The 24,845-nt window shown below is 38.3% G+C and overlaps 1 protein-coding gene across 1 annotated transcript; it reads left to right on the top strand.

Annotated features, from left to right (window-relative positions):
- The first annotated feature begins 11 nt into the window (after positions 1–11).
- Positions 12–24,094, top strand: NVL (nuclear VCP like). The gene is made up of 23 exons (XM_015857163.3): positions 12–112; positions 308–381; positions 1,259–1,311; positions 1,399–1,498; positions 2,323–2,377; positions 2,858–3,124; positions 4,076–4,202; positions 4,495–4,571; positions 4,849–4,983; positions 5,526–5,627; positions 7,061–7,178; positions 7,624–7,768; positions 9,320–9,584; positions 10,557–10,775; positions 11,306–11,410; positions 11,704–11,766; positions 12,298–12,417; positions 13,810–13,909; positions 15,953–16,059; positions 19,901–19,977; positions 21,533–21,621; positions 23,060–23,130; positions 23,803–24,094. The coding sequence occupies exons 1-23, from the start codon at positions 56–58 to the stop codon at positions 23,845–23,847; spliced, it is 2,571 nt and encodes an 856-aa protein (XP_015712649.3). The 5' UTR covers positions 12–55; the 3' UTR covers positions 23,848–24,094.
- The last annotated feature ends 751 nt before the right edge of the window (positions 24,095–24,845 follow it).

Genomic DNA, 24,845 nt, shown 5'->3' with positions numbered 1-24,845 from the left:
CGCCGGGTACCGGAGTCCGGCTGCCTTTAGGGCGGCCGTTCCACGCGTGGCGGCGATGCGGAGCCGGCCGGGCTCCTTCGTGGACCTGCGGCTGAAGCAGCGCGTGAAGCAGGTTCGTACGCGCCTTGGAGCGGGTCGGGGGCTGAGGGTAGAGGCCTCGTCTTGTCGTTGTACCGCCGGTTCTGGCTTCCTGCCGCCCTTCTGGCCTTAGGGTGGTGCTGAGCCTCAAACAGGCAGATTCGGAGCAGCCGCTGTGGTGAAGTGAGTGATCAGGGTCTGACTGGCCTCACATTGTGTCTCGTTTCAGTACCTCGCGAGCAGTAAGTGCGGCCATTATGTGGATATCGGGATCCTGGCCTCTGATCTGCAGAAAACCTACAGGTGAGAGGGTCGGTGTGGTGGTATTCCACGCTCAGGATGTAAAACGTATCGTTTTGTATTTGTGTGCTGTCAGAATTCTAATCTGAAGTCACTTTGTCAGTTGTTGAAGTTCATTGTTTTCCTCTGCTGATATATCAACTAACTTCCATTGTTTCATGATGTTGGTTCTGTAATTCATCTGTTACTGAAGATCTGCAGATGCAATACAGCATCCTCACCATACAGAGCTGGGAATATGAGAGAAAATAGCACTTGGGTGCAGGCTGTAGGACAGCGAGAGTTCTGTAGGACAGCGGGACAGTCAGTCCTACCAAATTATTTGTCAGCTGTTTGCATTGTAGGGAGAAAAGTTGTGTTCCAGCAGGTCCTGGATGGATGTGGGAGTTAAAGGGAGGTGGAGAAGGATATTATTACATATATTCATTTATGTTTGCACAATCTATTTTTTAATGTCTTGTTAGAGAAAGGGTGATAGGACAAGGGGAAATGGCTTCAAGCTTAAAGAGGATCTTTAACACTGAAGGTGATAAGGCACTGAACAGCCTGCCCAGAGGGCTGGTGGTTGCACATTCCCGGAGACTTTCAGGGCCCTACAAGGGCCAGGGCCACTAGTGTTACTGTGATATAGAATCCATTGTGCTCACCTGTATATTCTGTCTCTCTATAGCTAAAGAAGGTTAAGTAATTTTTACTAAAGATCCATTTAGAGACCAAGATATTCCAGTGTTCTTTTCATCCCAGTGGTTGTCCTGTTCTGGGCTTAAGAAAAAATAATTGTGAGTTCAGGTTGGTTCTTAATAAGAAGTTGTGTAAAAGTTTGGCTGTTGACTTAAAACAACAAGATGTCATGCATTGTGTTGTTGTTTTTCTTTTCCAGTACTGAATACGGACGAAGAAAACGAAATGCTTTCAGAATACAAGTTGCAAAAGGTAGTTCTGTCAGTGTTACGTCCACTGTGCCAGAGTTTTTGGTTATACTTTGGCTGTTCTGTTAACGTATTTAAACTTTTCCTTCAGTGTTTGGAATAATCAGCAATGAAAAGAAAAAAGAAGATTTAACAGCTTTAGAAGCTGAACATTTGGCAAAAAGAGCAAGGCATGAACACAAGAGAAATGAGTAAGAAGAATTTTTACCATTTGATAACTGTAGCACTGCCCTTGATATTTAGCACTTTAAAGCTTTTTGTCTCTATTATTAAGGTTTGGTAGTTCACAGGTTATAGATCAGTCCTTAAATTCCTCTAGGCTTGTCTTCCATGCATATGTTAAAGAGTAGATCATAATTTCTCTGCTGTAGTAAATGTATGGCCCTGAATTACTAGATAATCCTTAAGGCTTCCTGATAGTTTTCTATGTGGTTAAGTTCCTTTGTTTTGTTTTGTTCTTAATCTTTAATGAGTGTTATATATATTATCAAAATCTGTGGGAGAAGGCTACAGGAGAAGCTATTCTGAGTAAACCACCACTAGCATTAAGGCTGGCATTAAGATTCCTAACCCCTAAATTTATGCATGGTCTCGTGGAAGGTTGTGTTTTCCAACCTGTGATAAACATCAAGGATCTTAAGAGCAATTAAGACATTGTGATCAGAAGGACTAATATAATTCAGCAGTGACTTACAGTAGCTTCCCTTGTGCTAGCCTTGGTGATTGTGAGGTTTCATGGTGAACTGGATCACATTGGTGCCACATCCCTGCCTATCTGTAGGACTGTCTTTCAGCCAGGATACTGGGTTGATCCAGCTCATTGCAGCAATGGAAAGAACGTGTTTTTAGACTTTTCCCAGTAGTAAATTTAGAACACAGTTTGTTTCCACTCTTATCCTGCGTTTCTTAATTGCAGGGAACGATGTTCTGAAAATTGCATTTGTTCTGTTTTGCACGTGTCTCTCTTTCAGTTTTTCTCTGATACATTACGTTTTTGTCTTCTTACCATGTAAAGGACTACAGGAAGTTCCACAGAGGAATCAGAGGATGATGATTATCCGGAAGATTTAGTAAGTTGTATTAAATTATGATTGCTTGTATTTATGTAACATGTGATTGTGTTTTGTAAAGTGGCAGTGAAAGATTAAAAATAGAGCTTAAAAGTGGCTAATTTCCAACAGTAAAGGAAAAAGCTGTGGTGGGGAATCACTCTTTAAGAAAGCACGATGGAGGCCCAGAAGAGTTGGCCATCAAATGATTGAAGTGATTGATGGAACTGACACAGCTGACTATTACTGAAATGATAACTGTCAGCAAACTAATGGGTTGTCTGGGGGTAAATTGTAAAGGGTGTTACCTGTTCAACCAGCAGGTGTAGTTTTGTCTGCAGCCGTTTGAGTTGGAATAGAGTGGGATGGAAGGTATACGGTTCCTTTTTCCAGTGAGGTTAATACTGACTGATGCTTATGGAATATGTTTCATTGGCCTCTTAATATATATTGCCCAAATTATAACCTGTTTATTTTCTTTTAAAATACATGAATTTGCAGTCTACAAATCATATGAACAGTTCCCTGATGACCTTATACAAGAAAGGAAATCCTGATTCTGTTCCAGCTACTCCAAAAAATGAACCAATGGAAACCTCCACTCCTGGGCAAACAGCACCTCAAACAAGCACCCATTCACCAGCATCTCAGGTTGAAACACGCATCACCAAAGGTGGCTGGTTCATTGATAAGACTCCAAGTGGGAAAGACTTTTTCATTGACCTTTCTGAGGATGGGGAAGGAGATGAGAAGAAACCGATTTCTGAGGTATTGTATTTTACAAACCCAGTGTGATTTGGGTAGCAAGCATGACTACAAATTCCTATGTAATTTAACAGGCTTCCAAAGATGGATACTATGACCAAAAGGACTGTCTGTCTTTGTGGATTTTTAAAGTTACTTCTATTACAAATATACACACTTTGTTAAATGTAGCAGAAATCTTAAATAGAAGGGAAGATTGGCTTGAGCCTAGTAGAATACAGATTTTTAGCCTGGTTTCTAAAGCAGATGAGGCTTAGGCTGTTGTTCTGTAAAGTCAGAAGTGATTTTTGAATCTTCTGGCAAACTTTGGTCCAAAAGTTGATGACTTTCTTTATAATTCTGGGGGAAGATGTAGTCAGTAGTAGGGAGACCCCAAATTAGTGCCCTTACTGAGGGAAAGTTAAGCGGAACTTAATTGTTATTTATTCCGCTTGCCAACGACCGGTGTTATTAGTCACCAAGTATGTTCCTTGCTGTAGCCATAGCATGTGGCCTCCCTTGGTCAGTGATTAATTTCACTGAGTTTGAAGAAGTTTTTTGAGTGGATGAGTACTGGGGAAGCTGGAAGGCTTGGAAATGTATTGATGTGTAATGCAATTAAAAATAGTTGGTATTTCCTATCCAAACCTACTCCTTGCTATGTGATTTTTCTCCATGTGTTTGGTTGGTTTTTTTGTTTCTTCGGTTTTTTTCTCCCCCAAAATCTCTTTGTTTAGCTTTTGGAAGCTCTATTTATTTGGGGGAAGCAACATTTAATTTTATTTTGTATTTTATTTTAATGAAGGAATAACTGTGTTTACAGCTACCTTTTGATTAATTTAAAAAAAAACAGAAGGCAAAATCTAAATCTAAATAATGTGTATGTTAAGCATCATAGACATTGTGATGTTTTGGTCTTTAAAATATTTGCAGGAATTCACGGACTTGCTATATTATTCTGTTTTTATACCCTAGAAATCAACAGAATTTTCTGTCTTGGAAAGTGAAAAAAAGAAGACAAAGGATAAAAGGGCAAAAAGGAAAAAAGAAGAATTTCCAGATGTAGATGAAGAAATTGAATCCATCTTACTTAAAAGGAAAGGTAAGAAGTTATTTTTGGCATGCTGCTGTAGACAGAAAGATGGTGGTAGGTGACCATGGAACCCATTACTAGAAAACTATTTCTGATGTACAAAGAAGTGATCTAGAGTGTGTTGTTAATAGGCTTAGCCTTTATGTTGCACTAAAACATATTCCAGGCCTGTATGTGCTACCAAAAAGAATACTGTTCAATGTACTTAGCTAACTGTTGAGGCTGGGTTCTTTTATTTTATATTAGTAACTTCAATTATGCTTCTCTGAATTTGCGTGACTTCGTTTTTTCTCCTGAACAGTTAAAAGTAAGGGACCAGAGCTGTTCCGGCCATCAGTGAAGTTTGAGGATGTAGGAGGCAACGATGAAACTTTGAAGGTTAGTTTAAGTGTTGATTAAAACATATGAAAAATGAGAAGTCTTATCAGAATTCATCTGTGTGGCACTAAGAGTAGTTGCTTATGCCAACAGCAACAGAGTTGCTGTTCTTTTTTTTTTTCCTTTGATCAATTTTTCTGAGAGCAGTCATTAATATAATAATACTACGTTAATAAATCGAAGCTCTTTTTGTTTTAGTCTGTGTATAATATTAACATTTTATAATACTATTTTATTTTTTTTCAGTTTAAATGGTGATCTCTCTTGTTTTTGTTAGGAAATATGCAAGATGCTGATACATGTTCGTCATCCTGAAGTCTATCTCCACTTAGGTGTGGTTCCACCTCGTGGTTTTCTTCTACATGGACCTCCAGGATGTGGAAAGACACTACTTGCACAGGCAATTGCTGGGGTAAGATAGCTCTAAATTTAGCTTTTTCCTTTCTTAATTATGTTTAGAAAGAGAAGAAATAATTCTCTTCCATCACAGAGTAGGTCTTTTCCTCTATGATATCTCTTTTCCTCTGCTTGTTCTCTTAGTCCAAGCTACATTCATTTTCATTTCCTTAGTTTAAATTCCATCTGCGTCTGTTCTTTATGGAACCTCCTATGAAGAGGGACAGAGTGTTTTGTGTAAATTAATTGTGCTGAGGCATTCCCAGGATTGCAGTATAGGCACAGGTAATGGGAAGGCTATACATGGAAGGCACTTTTAGTTAAAATTACCGTAGCAAACTTGGCTTTTGTATCCAGTACTATTCATACAGCAACATGTCTTAAAACTGTTTTTAAATTGAGGTTATTAATTATCTTTTTAAAAGGCACTTTCAGGTTTATTCTTGAATACAAAATCTTCAGGTGTAAAAGAAGTTGTACTGGAGAATACTTATCCTTTAGGACAGCCAGCATTCCTTCCCTTTGGCAACACTGTACAATGTTTCTTGTCTCTTTCAGGAACTTGAGCTCCCAATGCTGAAAGTGGCAGCAACAGAGATGGTGTCTGGAGTTTCGGGAGAATCTGAGCAGAAACTGAGAGAATTATTTGATCAGGCTGTGGTAAGACACTCGTTGGAGATAACATCAAGTTGTTTGCTTCTTTCTTTGTAAAGGTTCACACTTTGATGCTGTGGCTTGAATTTGAGTGCATTATTAGTGGCAGTCTTTATACTGCTGCACACAAGCTACAGAGTCTTCATTTCTGTGACCAGAATTCCACTGTACTGTCATTCAGTCACAGACCACAAAGGTTGCCATTCTAGACTCTTGACAAAAGATAGTTCATAGTATCAATGCAATGGGAGCAATGGAAATTATTCACCTATTTGGAGCTGCTTGGAATGGTTTCTAAAAATTAAAAAAGCTGTGCAAGCAGTTTACTGTGCTTTTTTTGTTACAAGTTTTTATTGCTGTTTTTGCCTGGCTTTGAATTCAAGTTAAGGATTTGGGCCTTAAGGCATAAAGTAAGAAGTTTGGGACAAGTACCAAAGAGCAGAAGTGAAGTTGCATTTGAAGTCTTGCTCTGCCTTAATATGAATATTAAACACACAAGAGAACTGAGCCGCTGTGTATCAGACATTCAGGTTTGTAATGATAAAACACTCTTGTGATAAAGATGCAACTTTCAGACATCATGAGAAACAAAGAGAACCAGAATGAAATAATCGTAATTTGAATGAAAGCAGATTTTCTGTTAATATGGCTCATGTTTTGTTTCATGAGGACAGTTCTCTGTTTCTGATCTCTGAGAATATTCTTGTTTTCTAACTGCTCCTTTATTCTGTGTTTCCCAATAACTGCATGCAAATGCTTAAACTACATATAAAACGGTGCTAAATAGGGCGAAGTGCTTAATTTTGAAGCTGTTGGATTATATTTCAGGTTTCTACTAGATTTTGAATTTCAGAAAGCCTTACTAAGATGTTGTTTAGAACAAAATTAAACAAGTGATCACAGTATTTAAAATTCAATACCTTTTGTGTATATATAATAGTTCATAAAATGTTGCTATAAAAGTTATTTTTAATAGATGAAATGCCTTGTAGAAAATAGGCTAAAAATAAAATCTGTTGCCTTTTCTACTGTATTAATTTAAGTGGATTTTCCACTTGGCTTTTCTACTTAATATTTCTGTAGGGAAAAGGGCCGTTCCACTGTGTGTTACGCATGGACTGTGGAATCTTTGTAATGTAGTTGCTTTTTTTTGGTCCTTTGTCGATAGGAAGAAAAGGTGAATGGCAGCTAGATGGCGCAGTTAGTACCTGATAACACTGAATGCTTTTCTGACTGGGAGTTCAGCCTTCTTTAGGTGATGATTCAAGTATTCTCCATAAGTGTTCCTTTGCGCTATAAGTGCTTTTTCGTAATATAATCTTGTGTCAGTTAAATGCCGTTCTGTTATTGTTTTATATTAGTGTTGGCTTTTTATGAATACAAAGCACTTGAAATGTTACCTGTGTAATTTTGTAATGGTTAATAATTCTTGTTCCTAGCTCAATGCACCGTGTGTCCTTTTCATTGATGAGATTGATGCAATCACCCCAAAAAGAGAAGTTGCTTCAAAGGACATGGAGCGGAGAATTGTTGCCCAGCTCCTAACTTGTTTGGATGGTCAGTTTGAAAAACCTCTAGTGAACTAAAATCTTTGTAATTATCAGTCTGAGTATCTTCTTCATTAGTGACTCGTGGTTACTTTAGTGGAGACGGTGGTAATAATTTTTCATGTTTTGGCACAGTTTACCTGTGTGTGAGGGGGGTGGGAAACTTCTAATAAGTCCAAGGGGATCTTACTGCATTATTTTCACATCCTCTCTGTTGTGTAAAAAGACTCGATGGGAGAATCTGTCAGATAATGTTTGAAATGCATATTTCTGCTGAACTGTGTAAAAGACTTCTTCTGGATAGTAGAAATAAGGGTTTACAGTATCCTAGTGTGATTATTGGATACTTTGTGCTGTTCTGAGTATTACTGCATGTGGCAGAAGCAGAGTAACATATATATAAGAATAAAGTTGGGAAGACGGTTATGAGTACTAACTTTCCTTCTTGCCTTTAGACTTGAATAATGCAGCTGCCACTGCTCAAGTCCTTGTTATTGGAGCAACTAACAGACCTGATTCACTGGACCCTGCGCTGAGGCGAGCTGGGAGATTCGATCGAGAGATTTGCTTAGGGATACCAGATGAAGCAGCAAGAGAAAAGTATGTGTGATAAAGCTTCTTCATTATTATTTAAGAAAAAAAGTAGGTTTACAAACAAATTGAGGAAAAGTGCTTTTATCGTGCTTAGTTCTTTTTGTGCCTGCATGTACATATGTATCAGCACAAACTAAAAAGCACGTGCATCTTTAGTGTGTCTTAGTACACTGTGTGTCTTAGTAGCTGTGCCTACATTTTCAGTGGTTTTCTTTTCTTACATGCAAATTCCATTTTAGCATTATATTAATGGGTTATGTATCTCCCTGCATAACTATTGAATTAGGAACACAAACTAAGTATAGCGCGTTTTTTAGTCCTCTTGAGGATACATTTTAAGAAGGCCCAGATTCTTCTGTTCTAGTTCTTGTGGAAATAGAGCAGTCCAGGCTTTAAGCCAGGCTGCAGTCATCCTGCTGTGTGTTACTGGCATTTTTTACTCAAAAGATCTGTGACCCTTAGGTTAGATTTTAAAACGTATATTTGTTTTTCATCTTTTTTTGTTGCTACTGATTTCCACAACAGCAGAAAACACATAAAGAGAAGTGTAAAAGCAGCTATGGCTTATCTTCTTGTCAGAATGAAAGTAAAATTAAAGGATAAGTTATGCTAGCTCAAATAACCTTATTTCTGGGTTGAGAAAGCAAACCATTTTGCATGCAGCATCAATAATGTCATTTGTTATTGCCAGCACTACTGCCATTCTTCCCAGTTTTCATCCCATCACTGCAGATATATAGCTCTGTAATATCTGTGTTCCTCTCCTTGGTTGTGGGAAAACATGCAAGTGGTTAGAGGTTGAAACTGATTCATGAGAATTCTGATTCTATGGTGTTTCTAATATTTGTGTTAAAAATATGATATCCCTCTCTGTTTCAGAGGGTGTGAGTTGTGAATAGATAAGACGTTGTGTTTGAGCAGTAGAGACTGTGCACAAGTTGGAGCATAGTTGCATTCTCACATGTTTTTTTGTTTTGTACAGCTGATTTATTCATGTTCCTTGAGTTATACCCTTACAGGAACTACTTATTTCCTCCTTTTCTGTTTTGTTTTGGGGTGTTTTTGCTTGTGGATTTGTTCCCTGTATTAAGGCAAAGGATCATATAGAAACAAAGGAAAGGTGTAAGGAAGCACAGCACTTAGCTATCAGTTACATGGAGCTGTTCTGTATTAGTGGTGAAACTACGTAGGCTTGAGTAATTTTAGCTCTTGGCATAAGAATGAGGTAGAAACTCCTTTTAGCTTGTTTTCCCAAATAAATAAGCCTTGTACAGTCAGGTTGGTTCTGTTTTTTGGTCACTAGCTTTTACCCACTGAATGATGTTAGCTGGTTGATAGAGCTGTTCTTCATTTACGCTCCAAAAGGAAATATATGGCATCCTTTTGTGGCTTCCAGTTCACTTACTTTCTAGCTGTATGTAAGCTGTACACACTGCACTACTTCAATTCATGTGGGCTGAAGGAGACCTTGAATTGTTGCTATTTTTTTCATAAGAAAACTTACAAAAGACCACTTCCATCTTTATTTTGCTGTTCTTTTTTTCCCTTCTTGATCAGAATTCTTCAGACGCTGTGTCGAAAACTGAAGCTCCCAGAGTCCTTTGACTTTCTTCATTTAGCACATCTGACTCCAGGTTACGTGGGTGCTGATCTGATGGCGCTTTGTCGCGAGGCAGCTATGTGCACAGTGAACAGGGTCCTGATAAAAACTGAGAAGCAGCAAAGGAAATACGTGCAGGCTGGAGGAAACGCAACTGAAGAAAGCATGGGAATAGAAACAGAGATCCCAGTGAAAGAGAACGCCAAACAGCTTCCTTCTAAGGTATTTGTTCTTCAAAATGGCAGTCTCTGTTGTCTTCACACTGAACTGTTTTACACCTGTGAAAGCCTTTGCTCATAAATCCTTAAACATCTGTGGCCAGTGTAGTGTTAAATTTAGGTTGAAGTACATCAGTTTGGAAACCAGAAACTTAGCTCATAATGGCCTGTGACATGCTGGGGACAGTGAACCAGAATAACTGTATAGGTTTTTGGCTTTATTGCTCAAAATTTTGAGTATATTGCTTGCTGTATGCATTACATGCAGGATTCCTAAAGATTTGTCTTGGAGAAGTTAGTGTTTTTAAGTCCACACTGCCATCAGATTCTGGTTTAGAAGGACTGTCAATGAATATTGTTAATGAAATTAACAAAAAGCAGTGTAAAATCCTGCAGAGAGCCTTTGTGTTAAAGCAATGTGACCGTACCGCATACCTGCCAGCGTTTCCTGGGGCCTGATGTAACTACAAGAAAAGGGGGAGGGACACGTAGTGGCTGCTTTTATCAACAGCACTATGATCAAAGGAATTATTGAGGATAAGGAAGTCTAATCATAACAAAGCCATATTTTGATAGCTGGCGGGAGGTTGACATAGTCTAATACAGGGTATTGTCATTAAAACAGTAGTATTATATTTATCATAGAAAAATAAACATTTAAAACCCTTTTAAAATAATTCGCACAATTCAATAAACAAATCTGTTGGTCTCAACTATTTCATAGTTTCTCTTAATGCTTCTGTTAGAAAGAAGAGAGAGGTCTTAACAGAAAATATTGGGCTCTATAAACATACATTGTAGTGAGTTTCTGGACCATCTTAGTTGCAACTGATAAAAAGTGACATGTACATGATAGTTTGTTTTACAATTATAAATATTACAGCTGGAGAATGTATTGTTCAAAAAAAGCTCTTGGAAAAGGTTCTAAGCATCTTAACTTGTGCAATGTTTTCTCCGCATTTCTCTGTACCCTAAGGAAGAATTACAGAGACTTCTAGATTTGCTGAAGGAGCAAGACCCTTTGCCCGAGGAACAGCTACAGAAGCTGTGCATTGAGATGAATGATTTCATTGTTGCACTGTCATCAGTGCAACCCTCTGCCAAGAGAGAAGGCTTTGTCACGATTCCTGATGTGACATGGGCAGATATTGGAGCCCTGGAGGATGTTCGGGAGGAGCTGACCATGGCAATATTGGTATGTGTTAATGTTGCTTTTGATGTTTTTTGTTTTTTTGCATCTCCCCTGTGCAGGATACTATTTATGTTTGTATGTTTGTTTGTATTTAAGCTATAATATTTGGGGGGTGGGGGCGAAATACCAAAACACTGAGACTGCTTAATAGCCTTGCTGCTGGTCATAGCATAGAATCCTTAAGGCTGGAAAAGACTCTAGGATCATCTAGTCCAACTGTCAGCCCATCCCCACCAAGCCTGTTAACCCATGTCCCTCAAAGACACATCTCCATGGCTTGTTAACACCTCCAGGGACTTCACCACCTCCCTGGGCAGCCTGTGCCAGTGCCTCACCACTCTTATCTCTGAATAATGATGCTTCTCCCATTCTGGGGGGTATCTATCAATGCAAGATAATAAGATGCCAGTTGAGTGGCTGAGTTTATTCATTTAACCTGTAAAGAGTTAGAATAAAGGACTTGCTTGTGAATGAATTTTCTTCCAGCTGTAACTGAGATGTTGGCTTTTTGACCATGATAACTTATTTCATAGGCACCTGTGCGGAACCCAGAGCAGTTTAAAGCTCTGGGCCTGACTACTCCAGCTGGTGTTCTTCTTGCAGGGCCTCCTGGGTGTGGCAAAACACTATTGGCTAAGGTAATACATTTTTCTGAACATCTTCAAAAATAATAGGTGAAGTTTTTGTGGGAATGAGAGTTTGGATGATACTGCCAGAAGTATCATGTCCATTAAAGCAGAAGTATTACTGCCCCCTTAAAGAGAGAACACCTTAATCCTTCAACCTCTGACTCTCTATGCAGTGATACTTCATGCTGTTTTCAATAGGTGGCTGCTATGGTATTTTCCTTCTCAAGGTTTTTGTGGTTTTCTGGACAGAACCAAAGAACACGTGAAAAAATGATTTTCTCTGTATACGTCTCTTTTGATAGGCTGTGGCAAATGAATCTGGGCTGAACTTCATATCTGTGAAGGGTCCTGAACTGTTAAATATGGTATGTGCTGATCGTTGTGCTTTTGTTAGAAGCAACAGAAGTTGCATTGTTGACCCTCTACTTAAAATGTTTATTAGTGATGTTTTTCTTGTGAAATGGAAGAAGTTATCTGGGTAACTTAAATACTTCTTGGTTTAAATTGTTGTTTAATGTGTTAGTAGGCAGATGGAGCCTTCTTGGGTGAAAGAGAATTTCTAAATGACCAACTACAAGCATTAGTGCTGTTTTATTCTATTATGAACTTTGGATATTCATTGTGTTTTACTCCCATTATTTAAAAACAGATAAAGAACAACAGGATCTTTAATGAAGATTGTACTTGTTATTTCTCATCATTAGAAAGATGTCAAGTTAGATTAATTACTTAGAAAGTATAAATTCACTTAGAGTACTGGGAACTGTCAAAAGTGAGCTAATGACAACCAGTTCCCATGTAAATCTAGCCCAGTATTGTGTTTAAAACTGAATTTTTTTTCCAAGCAAGATCATCATGGCTTACATTGTTTCATTGCGATTTGTCACTCATTTTAGTATGTTGGTGAAAGCGAACGTGCTGTACGTCAAGTATTCCAGCGTGCCAGGAATTCAGCCCCGTGTGTTATATTTTTTGATGAAGTTGATGCTTTGTGTCCTCGGAGGTCTGACCGTGAAGTGAGTCTTAAAATATTTCCATCAATAAACTCTCAGTTGTATCTTCTTGAGGCACTGTGATAGCAATATCTTATAAGCATTTATTTGAAGTTGTATAAAGCTCAATACTTCTGTTAACATCTATGTTGTAAAAAATAATAGATAGAGAATGTGACTGTCTACCAGCTTGAGAAAGCCACAGGAAAAAAATGAATGAGTGCAGTTTAATACCATAATTAATTTCTGATCAAATCCTGACTCTTGTATGCAACTGTAATGCTGGCATGAAGTGTGTACAGATATTGCCATCAATGACTTTAACAGAAGTTAAATCTCCAGTCTGTAGGAGAGACGAGGTCTGATCAACTGTTTTGAGTTGAGTCATAACTTATCTTACAGATTTGCATACTTTTTTTCCTCTAAAAGACAGCCAAGCTGAAATGTTAAGACTTGACTTCTAGAAAGTCCTAAGCTGGCTGTTTCCACAAAGCCTTAAAAGAGAATGTTAAGTATTAGCTAGCACAGTAGGCAGAGGTGATAGCCAAGGAGTGGAACAAGCATGATCTGGCCTTGCTATGTTTCCTTTCTGTAGCAGCAACAGGCAAAAACTGGTTGTGTAGATCACCTTGTCCTGCTCTTCACAGCCACTCTGAACAAGCTGAGGTGTTGTCTGGACAGAGAACTGCTGTCTTTTGCCAGCTGTAACTGTAACACCAACTGTTGGGTGTTTCTACTGACTTCTTGAAGCCTGTATGCCTTTTCATCATCTCTCCTACTTATCTATAGGCAAATCTATATTTTTGTATGTTTAAAATAGGAATACTTAGAACAGCATTGTTCAAAATCCTGAAGCAGTTTTGCTGCATATCTAAAACTTGTTCTCCAACTCCAGGGTTTATGTTGGTTTTTTTTTTTGTCTCCCAGCTCTAGGATGAAATTCAAGTTAATCTATTGATTTTGGTCATAGGATCTTAGTACTATGAAGTTAATATTAAACTCTGAGTTGCTCCTTCCCAGTGAAGACAGCTGCAGGAACTTTTCAAAGCCTCAATAATGAAAACTTCGGGGCATTTTTGTTGAGGGAGAATAGTTAGTACAATTATCCACATGTATTTAAGTAAGTCCTTCATTTTTAATGGGGAAGAAAACTTTGCCAAGGGTAATCTTTACAGCAAGCATGGAGATAACTTGTTTCTACCCCAAATTTATGCTGTGGATATGAAGAAACTCGAAATGCGTCTGTATTAAAGATGCTAAGTAGAAGCTTTTTTAGAGCAGTATTTCTGTGTGGGGAACGAGTACATCTTTTGTTTCTTTTATTTTAAAATATTGACATTCTCACTGTTTTTGTTTTCTGTTTGTATGTTTCTTTGTTTGGGTTCTGTTTGTTTTGCCATGTTTCTCCTTCTGAAGTCAGGTGCCAGTGTTCGAGTAGTTAACCAGTTACTCACAGAGATGGATGGTCTGGAGAATCGCCAGCAGGTTTTCATTATGGCTGCCACAAACAGGCCAGGTGAGGACCCAAAAACATAAGCAAAGGAGACATAAGAAATCAAACATTACTTCTCTTGTCTGGCAATGACATGTTCTTTTATGATTTCGAATTTAGTAATTAGCCTTGTTCTGTACTTAAAATTACAATATGCCATCAAATTCAAACATCTCCTGATCGATATATTCAAATATGAAGTGCATCTAATCAGGGAATTTGACCAAAGAGTGAATACTACTATCTGGGCTACATGGTTTTAATTTTTCAAGTTCTCTGGAGAATTCGAGTCCCAGAAGTTCAGAATTGGGCTTTTCTTCAACTAACAAAGTGACATGAATTTATTTATAAGATGGGAAGCATAGATCTGTTGTGAATTGCCACATGAGCTTTGCTTTGTCAAACTCTCATTACTGCAGCTTTTGAGTTAGTGAGAGTTGTATCAGTTCTCTGAATGCAGGTCATGCATTCGTTTCCATAAAAAGTGGATGGACACATCCTTAGCCTGGATTACTAACTTCACATTGTTGGACATGTGGCAAGTGCTGTTTCTTCAACATGTAAAACAGAAACAGTATTTTCCATACCAGTATTGTTAAAGAGCTTTTGAATGAAGAATTTAAGTGTGTGGTGCTGCAATACAATCCCTATTGAGAGTTTTTGTTTTGATTATTACAATTTATCTGTTGTGTAAACCTTATAATCTCATCTTAATACCCAGGAAAACTTCCTTCTGCAGAGAGACACAAAAGCAGGAAAGCGCATTTGTGCCAATAGCAAGACAAAGTGTTATTTAACACTAAGTATAGAAGTACAGGAAAGATATTCTTGTATGGGCCTGCCATGGCAGTCTTGTGTTTAATCCAGCCAGATGAAACATGGTTTAAATTCGTACCTCATCGTAAAAGTTGTTTTCTTTTTTCCTGTCGTTCTTGTCACATTCACAACAGCTGGTTTTTACCTGCATGGAGCATCTATGACTAGAGGAATCTATTGGGGTGAGGGAGGGGGTGGGGGGAAGGGGGGCAGGAAATAGTTTATGCTCAAGAAAAAAAGTAGTGAAGCAATTTCCTAATGTCCAGCCTGAATCTCTCCTGCCGCAGCTTGAAACCATTCCAAGTAGAAGAGCAAGTAATACCTTCATCATTTTTGTAGATGGGGAAATGGGGCAGCAAGAAGCTAAGTCATTTAGAAGCATTATCCAACCTGATTGTGCTGAAACATGGACAGGAATGACAGGAATTCAGGTCTTTCCCAGATTATATGTCCTGTTTGTGTCTCTTGTTGTACCAGCAGTGCTTAGTATTTATATCCCGATCTGCTGTTTGTAGAGGTTCTGCAGGGAGACCTGTGGTGCTGAAAGGCTGCTTGAGATTTCTATTACATTTAAGTTTTAGATGCTTTTCTAAACACTTTTGTGATAATTTGTTTTTTTCTTCAGACATGATAATATCTGTAGTACATCCTGGGAAAGAAATTTTCTACTTTGGAGGTCTATTGCATGTTTTCATGGTCATCTTATGTTACCATTAATTACTGAAATTAATGTCTAGTAGAAAAGCAAACAAAAAGTAAAATTAAGTTTACATGTGAGTAATTATGATTGGCCCCACATACTTGTGAATTAATATAAAACAGTGGCTTTCATGCAGATTTGCAAGTTTAATATAGGTAGAGGTGTTGTTTTTTTTCTAGCAGAATAAAATGAAAAGCTTTTCCTTCTTATACACTGTTGTGAAATTCCTCAATTGACTCTGCTAGGTCTGACAGGAAGAAATGTTCTTCTACTGTTCAAGGAGGGTTGTCCTTGTCTGTGACCAGATGAAACTAGTATTTACGAGCCATATTTGACCAGATGTAGCTTAGCTGCACTGGGTGATAACATCTCGTCCTGAACAGAAATGAAACTATTTCAGTCAGATGTCTGAATACTCAGAGCTTCACACTGTGGCATAAACTTTTGGATCTCTGTACAATTCCCTCCATATATTACTTTTCATGCGTACATGTTCCTAAGGGTATATCTCATTTCTGGATTGTTTTTGTCTTTTTCAACCCCTATCTAAGATATAATTGACCCAGCTATCCTGCGTCCCGGTAGACTGGATAAAACACTCTACGTTGGATTGCCACCTCCTGAAGATAGATTTGCTATTTTAAAGACAATCACCAAGGTGAGTATTTGGAAATGAATTCTTACCTCAAACGTTGGTAGAATGATGTAAAACAAATTAAACCTTACAAAAGAATTGCAGGATCCTGTCTCATGGAGCATTTTTAAATATTACACAAAGCCATGAAAATACACCATCAGCCACATCTGCTGCTAAATGTACTCTAAGGGATGATAAATCTTGAGCAACGCTAACCTGTTAAACATAGAAGCTGCTGCTTTTATAGTCACAATTTAAAAGAGATTTTTAATTAAAAGATTCCTATCAATGTGAGTAAAGGGCCTGTAAGTGTTTTGTAAGCATTTTGAAGGAGGAAGGAGGTTTCCTCACATTCAGTAATATGATTCAATGGCTCCAGCTGTATTTATTCAACACTTCATTGTGACACTTAGAAGGAGACCAAATATTCCTTAAAGAGGAGAAAAATATTATAAAAAGATAATAACTCTCAGACTTCCATAAGCATAAAGTGATGGTATAGGCCGTAGTTAATGCTGTATGAGAATTCAGGAAGTTAGGACAAATTCAAGTCATTTTTCAAACATACTGTAAGGAATCACTGTTTTATTTTGCAATTTATTTCAAAGGCTTTGAAAGTTATTTAAAATTTGGGCTTATAAGATTGTTTTGACTTAAACTACTTCCTTCTTCTGGAAGAAGTGGGTGGCAATGGTCAGTCATTAGGCTTTCTGAACAGAATGGAAGTATTCTTCGATTGGGTCATTGTGTACCTGCTCTTTGTAACCATCAGTCACAAATCAAGTTAGTGTACCACTAATTAATGATTTTAGGAAAACGATCCAGCAAATCTTGGTTCAGGACTGTGTGGGAGGAGAACACGGTATTAAGACTTATTTCTGTCGCTCTCAAACTTATCACTCTCACAGCCGTGTATGGTCACCAAGATGCATGCATCCAAGTGGAAAGGGCAGAATCACAAGATCAAAGCTAAGGACTTCTGAGTGTTTTGACCTCACTTCATCTCTTGGCTTCCTCTTGACTTGCTGTTAGAGAAAACTGTTGTCTTGATTCTCAGAATCCTAGTTCAGCTGCCATAAATCTTGGTGAGGTTGCTGCACATTGTACTTTTCTCTTCTTCTGAATAACTTTATGGACACAGTCTGCACGACACAAGAGGAGTGGTACATCTGATTTGTCATTATCCTGTTATCAGAGCACAGATTTTCTATTGACAAATAATCTCTGCTGTGACCTTATCTGATTATAGTCCTCCTTGTTATCGTAAACAACACATTGCACAGTGTTTACCAGCTTGATTCCTGTCTTTAGTTATCGATGCATGTTATTTTTGGAATGCCAGACATTTCCGTGCGTACTTAATTCATATTAGTTGATGTTTTGGCTACAAGTCTTTATGTGAATAAGTGAATAAGATGTTAAGTCATTGATTCTTTTTCTCAGTTTTTAAGTAAATGACCATGAGGATAATTAGAGGGCTATTGCACCTTTTCTATGGATTATTCAGCCTGGAGAAGAGAAGGCTTTGGGGGAGACCTTTTAAGTTGCCTTTTTGAGGGCCTACAGCAGTGATGGGGAAGGGCTCATTATAGGGAGCGTAGTGATGGAATGAAGGTTAAAGGTTTTAAGGAAGATTCAGTTTAGGTGTTAGAGAGAGACATTATTTACTCAGTGGTGAGGAACTGGTACAGGATATCCAGAGAAGCTGTGGTGCCACATCCCTGGAGCATTTCAAGGCCAGGTTGGATGAGGCCCTGGGCAGACTGAGCTGGTGGGGTACAGCACCTGCCTATGTGTAGTGGAATTGCAGGGTCACAGCCTGAACCAGTGAGTGAGCTATGTGAGTGCCTGGAGCAGCAAGGGGGTCTGGAGCCGCCCTACTTCCATGCAGTCTGAGTCTCCATGGGTTCCCACTTCTGCCTACCCCTTCTCTCCTGCAGCCCAGCTGTACAAATGGGGGAGGGTCACATTCCTTACTCATCCCTTTCTCCAAACTGTTACCAGGAGGGGTGAGTTGATTCTTTTTGATATCTGTTCCTATAGCACCTGATTCTCAAATGAAAGCTCTGTCATTGCCCTCATTTGCCCTGCACTATGACTGGGGTCAGGGCTGGATGATCTCCCAACCCAAGCTACTCCATGATTCTGTGATTTTTAAGATGCCAGCAGAAAGAAATGAGATACATTCCATGAGTGAATCTTCTTGCTTACTTCCGTGACGAGAATGGTGCTGTTCTTACTTCACTACTACTGCATTTATAGAGTTATAGATAGTAGAGGAATACTTGCACAGACAGTATTGTTGAAGAAAAACCTGGATGCTTACAAAGGCAGTGGGAGGAGTAGAAAAGGGAGTCATGGGAGCAATGGGTTGCAAAGAAAACAGCACAGATGGAGTTTGAAGCTCTGAGTTTTATTTCAGATAACTTGTACAAATCAGTCATTTCCAAGTTGCATATTGCTTATGCAAGAGGAGCATGTCTTCGCCTGCCTAAATTCCCAGTGTACTGACATTCCTGTAAGCTCCGTCGGCTTCTCTGGTACACGTAGTGCTGAGCTCATCTCTGGAGCAGGCAGATCATCCCACTCACAAAATGCTCAATGTATTCTACACAAAGTAATTGGTAAAATGTTTCTTGTTAGCAGAGGTGTCTCACTGCCTTGCAGTCTTGTACAGCAACTATTAAAGTATCCCATATGCAATTGTACAGAGCTTCTTTGTGTCTGTGTTGGGGTCTCTTCTCCTTTCAAGATGTTTTAACATGAGGCTGTTCCCTTGTCTCTCTTTCTTCCCTTCCAAGTTGGTATTCTACCCAAGGCTCATTAGAAATTGCTCCCTTAGTCTACCTAGGCCACCCTCCCTCCTTGATTATTCAATGTCAGTTTCCTGTTCAGGACTTTTAATTTGCCAGTTACTTTACACTTTATTTCTTTATCTTGAAGGAGTTTTAGGTATGCGGTATTTTAATTCACCTGAACAAGTCAGAAAAGGATTATATGAATTACTGTATTCCTGTCAAATGAGTTATAATTCACTGCAGAACTAAATCAGTCCTATCAAAAATGTCCTTCCACATCTAAGCTGAGGCATTACTTCCATACCGTAGACATCTAGAATCTCTATACTGCCTTGATATTACTTTACTGTTGTCTGAGAGAGGTAAGATCTATGGGCTTGCAGCGTTTGGAATGGTTTTGTCGGCTGGTTTCAAATAGAACACATAACACTGGATATTTTTTGTCATTGGAGATGCAAAAATAAAAACAAGCCACTTCTGTGGAGAAAGCAGCACTAACATGCAAGCGTAGTGTCAGCAAGTCTACTTGCTGTATGAGCTCACAGAATCCAGAATGGAAAACTACTGGGTTTGAAAGTGTATGTTTATCTAAAATGCAAGAGGTGTACCGTAATTAAGTTTTAAAGGTGATGAGGCAAGACTAAATCTCCATGCCTATGGCTGAGCCATATCATTTCAACATCTAATCAAACTGGAGGAAGTTCAGATAAACAGTGCTGTTGATGTAACCAGCTACATAAGCGTGTCCGTGTATGGAACCATATCAGTGTAACTACGTTTTGACAAGAGAAAATGTGATCTGCTGGTGGGATGTTACAATTAACATCACAAATTATTTCATTATGAAATGCTTGTAAGGCTGATGATCCTTCCAGTCAGTTTGACATAGAAGCAGTGCTAGTATTTGTGGATATCTCAGAGAGCTTCACAGACTCCTTTATCCCTGTTTGGTAAAATCGATCAATTAGGAGATGGCATGTGTAAAATAAATAAGTATGTGTGTATAATAATAATAATCAAAACAAAAGCTTCTATTTTTACCTTTTTTATCACAACTCATTTAGGATGGCACCCGGCCTCCACTAGATGCAGATGTAAACCTTGAAGAAATTGCTTACAGCCAACAGTGTGATTGTTATACGTGAGTACTTCCTGATTTTGACTTTAATTCTAGTATGCAGTGATGCACATTGATTTGTGCTGCTTTTCCTACATTCATTTGAGCATTTTTCCAAGGACTGGGTGGGAGTCTATGGGATGCTCAAATCTCTGTCATCTGGAATAGCTTTCTTCATCTTGTAAATATAGATCAGGAGAGACTAGTCTTTCATCTTAGCGTTGCTCGGCCTTATATTTCTTGCATCATCTGAGGATAAAAGAGCCCTATTTAAGTGATACAGTGATGATGAAAGCAAATAGGTTAAACAACCCAACTAACTTGTTCTCTCGCAAGCTGAAAGCAGTGTGTTTGACATAGTAATAGCAAGGGCCTATTCCAACCTATGCTTTGTGAATACTGACGTATGTTTTTCAGGAAATCTTGATAGCCATCTGTCAGAGTAATTTGCAAAGTCAGCTTTTTACAGAACTCCAGAAAGTTGTAGTATTTGTGTTAATACTTGATGACTTTGTGGTGTTCACAAAAGATAATGAGATGCTGCATGTCACGGTATTGCTTTTCTGTCTAGAAGTGGAGGCTACCACCAGTAATGGTTTATAGATGGTCTCTATTTTAGATCTAGGAAAGAGGAGTTTGAGCTTGTGTTCTCTCCCCACCCTGGGGCAGAGAGGTGGGGAGTGTTTAAATACAGGAGTATTCCTGCCATCACCAAAGGAAACACGGGGTGTTAATTGCACATATTTCATTTAGCTCAGCAGATTGCACCAGTTTGAAGGCTTCTGAAAAGTTTAACAGCTGGAAACTGGGAACAAACATTTCAAAAGACCATTCTGACCACATTTAGTGGATGATGTTATTTTAAGAGCATGTTAATTTATCTGGAGATCCAGCTTTGGGCAATCTCTGTGTTGTAATAATGGCTGATTTCATTTGGATCTTTCATAAGACCAGTTAAATACACACACACACACACACACACACACGATATATATCATGTTCCCACTGAGTGCACAACATTAACCTATTCCTGGATATTTTTGATGATGCTGGGTGGATTTTGCCTCTTCCCTTGATTCTCATTCTCTTGATTTAAATCCAAGGCTGAAATCTGGAGGATTTCATTCCACAATAAAGCTTGCAGAGCTGGACAGTCCTTGAACCTCTTTCTTGATGTTCATACAATGACCCTTCTCTGTTATATTGTGCTTTCCTCCTTCTGAAGGTACCCCCATAGCTTTTCTGTGCTCTTTCTGTTAGGTAGAGAGAAGAATGCAACCATGTACAAGAGAGAAAAGGGGAATGTAGCCTACTGACAGCATTCTAAATGTTGATGCATTTAGCACTCCAACTAAATAACTTTCTAAGTCTGCAGGGTATTCTAGGTTTTAAAGTGAAACTGTAGTGAGTATTTACTTTTTCATATTTTTTTTTAAAGTAATAATTTATAAGGAAGGAATTTAAGAAGCTTTTGCAAATTCTCTTGCCTTTTGCCAATCTCCTATAGATAATAGTGTCTTTTGTATCTATAGATTTGATCAACTCATTCTAAAATAACTTGTTCTGGTTTTGTACGTAGAGGTGCAGACCTTTCTGCTTTAGTGCGTGAGGCCTCGATTTGTGCTCTGAGACAGGAAATGGCCCTACCCAATGCTAACAGCAAGAAAGGTAAGAAAGCTTTTATTTTTTCATTAAGTTTCTGAGTCATGCTCACATTTTAATGGTTTTGAGTCATTCCTTTTGATCCCCTTGCTGTAAGGGTAAGTAAGCAATTCAACTTAGAGAGAGAAGAAGAAAAACCCATAGGAACTCACACTGATGTATGAAAGAAATACTCATTTGCTTGCTCTTGACTCTTAGATGGAAATTCTTGAACTTCATCTTGTTTGGTTTTATAACTATCCTGAATAGAGCATGTTTGATTCAAAGCTATTAGTCACTTCAGTGTAGTCTTTAAGCCTGGGGTTGCAGCCTGACCACTGATTGTATTGATTGGTGGCAACTAGGAAGTCCATCAAAAGAGGACAGATTAATCCAGATGTACAGCACTGTTTGTTTAGGGTGTCACTGTTTTGGATTTTCAGGATACCAGCTTGTCAGTATGAAAGTGTGTAAGGTAGACTTTGATTTGAAGCCTTGCTCATTTACATCTTCAGAAGGGCAGCCTACATACACAGTATGGGAGTTTCTTCCTTCAGTCTTACTACTACAGGCCACAAAATAGGCTTGGAGTCATCCATAAAGCTGATATTGTTAAACAAAGAATGTATGAGGAGTCTTGTTTTTAGCAATTAAGAGCAAAGTTATATGTTGAGTTCATTGAATTTGATCTCCATCTTGAACAAGTTCTCATGTTTAGGCATCTCCAGCTGCTGTACAGCAGAGCATTTATCTGAACTCTGATATCAAACATATCAAAACGTTTAAAGTTTTGTCACATCTGCACATGCTATTCACAGACAAAGATGTCTGCCGAGGCAGTGGCAGTATAGATCCCTGGAAGCAAAAGGTTTCTTAATGAAATGCATGGAAAGCAAACCAAATGAACTCCAAGCAGACTTTTGTTTAACTCTACCTTTGACACCTATGCATGTTAGCGTTGTACTGAATCTGTGGTAGCAGCGTATAGAATAAAGAAGAGTTGCTTTCTGAGAACAGAGGAAACCATGATTTATTTGAGCTATGCTTACCTGGTAGCAGACCAAAAAAACCAAACCACAAACCTGTTCCAGAAGCGTGGTTAAGAAAAATTACTCCAGGCAGCTGCTTTAGGCTCAGAAAGGGGATTTATATACCCATAAAAAAACAGCAACTGAAAAAGTAAAGACAGCTTTCAGTTCTGGTTGAGGTCAAATAAGACAATGATATAAAGGGAATTATTTAGGAATTGAGCATCTTGTGGTAGAATCTGGATAACAATATATTTAAATAAACATAACTAAATACTGATTTATACATAAATATAAATTTCTAGGTGTTTATTAAATAGTATTCCATAGGGAAGCTCGATGTTGAACATGTCTAGATAGTAAAGCACAGAAAAAAAAAAGTCACTTGTCACTTACCAGCGGTTTCCTTGTATAACATATTCACTTTGATTTTTAAGGAGAAATCAAGATTTCCCATAAACACTTTGAAGAAGCTTTTAGAAAAGTGAAATCTTCAGTATCCAAAAAGGTAAGAACAGCTTCAGGTGTGTGAGACAGCCCACCCTTCTGAAAAGGATTCTCTGTATTTGCTAGAGACTGGTAGTAGTACTCAAGGTCACAAAATATTTGCATGTATTTCACTAACTACTGACACTACCTGTTTCTGCATTCAATAAACAAGATGTTTTTCAGAAGTTCAGAAATGAGTCTCCCTCTCCATCTGCAGATAGATGATGCTTTGTAGTAAACGGATTACCACATTGCCAGGGTTCATGTTTAGCATAATACCTTGAACTTTTAATTGTTGTTTCCAGACTAGTTATTCACCTGACCCTCACCTCTTAAATGAATATTCCACAGGCATAAAAGTAAAGGCATTAGACTTTGCCCCCGCTATTTTTCCCCAAAAGGACACACACCTAAAGGCGCTCAGCCATCTCTATTAAGGTGCAAAATACATCATTTTGAGATGAAACTTTGTCTTATCTTCTTTGTTTTTAATCAGTCTTTTAATGATTTGCATCTGTCAAGGAAGTTCATTTTAAAGGTTACCTTATGACTAGTTATTCTGAAATGAAAGTCGCTCAATTATCTTAATCACTATAATTGAGAATATAGAAATTGCTTGTTAACAGATGTCTCTGTACAGCCAAGAGTGTTTATCAAAATAAACATTTTGAACTATCTTTTGCACTTATAGGACCAAATAATGTATGAAGAACTGCGCCAGTCACTGTGCAGGTGATACATTTTCTCCTAGAAGAGACTTACTCTGCAGAGAATTTTATAACACCGGTGCCAGATTCCAAGATACGGGTTGGAAAGAAGCTGTACCCAAACTCCCTCAACATGTTATTGTGCACCTAAAAGAAGGTCACTGTAATCTTCTGTTGTAAACAATCTTTAAACTATTTCTAGAATAGAAGCTGCAATGTACATTTTTTACTCATCACATTTACAATTTAAAAGATAAATGCTTTTAGTGCTAAGGATCTGAGGCTGTTCTGCATTAATGTTTGGTGCCCTTAATCAGAAATCCCTCAGAAGCAAAACAGGCTCACTCTTCCAAGTTCATACTGCTCAAAGAGGCGTCTTCCCATATTAAAACACCTATGTTTTTCTTAAGAACAAGGATTCTGGAAGAATTACATGGAGGAAAGAGTTGTGAAAGGAGAATGAGGAATATAGCACAGAGTGTAACACTATTAATCCTGCTGTTTGGAAATAGTGACATACTGATTGTGCCAGCACAGATACTCAGCACTTCTGACACCATTTTTCTGCCTTATGAAAATGAGCTGCTATCCAGAGATAGCTTAAAAGTTACCCAGGAAATCTTGCAAGTCTCAGAAATGCTGTGATGTTATGATTGAACAGCTACTTAAGAAGTACTTCAAATTAAGTATAAACAAGTATTTACTTAACAAACAAACCACAACTGTGAGGATTCCTACCAGTTTGATTTTCTTCATTCAGCATTCTGATACCCTCTAGAAGATATTGCTGTTGTAAGAAACAGGCCAAGGAAGAGCCTCAAACTGCATTTTTTACTATAACTTAAATGATTGTTAATTCACAGCTGAGAAACAGCCTTAGTCAGCAGAAACACACTTAAAAGATCTTTCTTTTAAATGATGTAAAAGAGACTTCTGCTTATCAGTTTCATTCTTCCAGCTAAAAATGCTGGAAATCCAGTTTAATGGCATTTTTCAGTGTGTTCTTCATCAGACTCTTTCATCTGTT

This window comes from Coturnix japonica, chromosome 3 (genome assembly GCF_054131305.1).
Source record: "Coturnix japonica strain WE chromosome 3, WE-NBRP24, whole genome shotgun sequence".
NCBI classification, from domain to species: domain Eukaryota; kingdom Metazoa; phylum Chordata; class Aves; order Galliformes; family Phasianidae; genus Coturnix; species Coturnix japonica.
The sequence above is the reverse complement of the archived record's forward strand: the minus strand, read 5'-3'. Positions and strand labels throughout refer to the sequence as shown.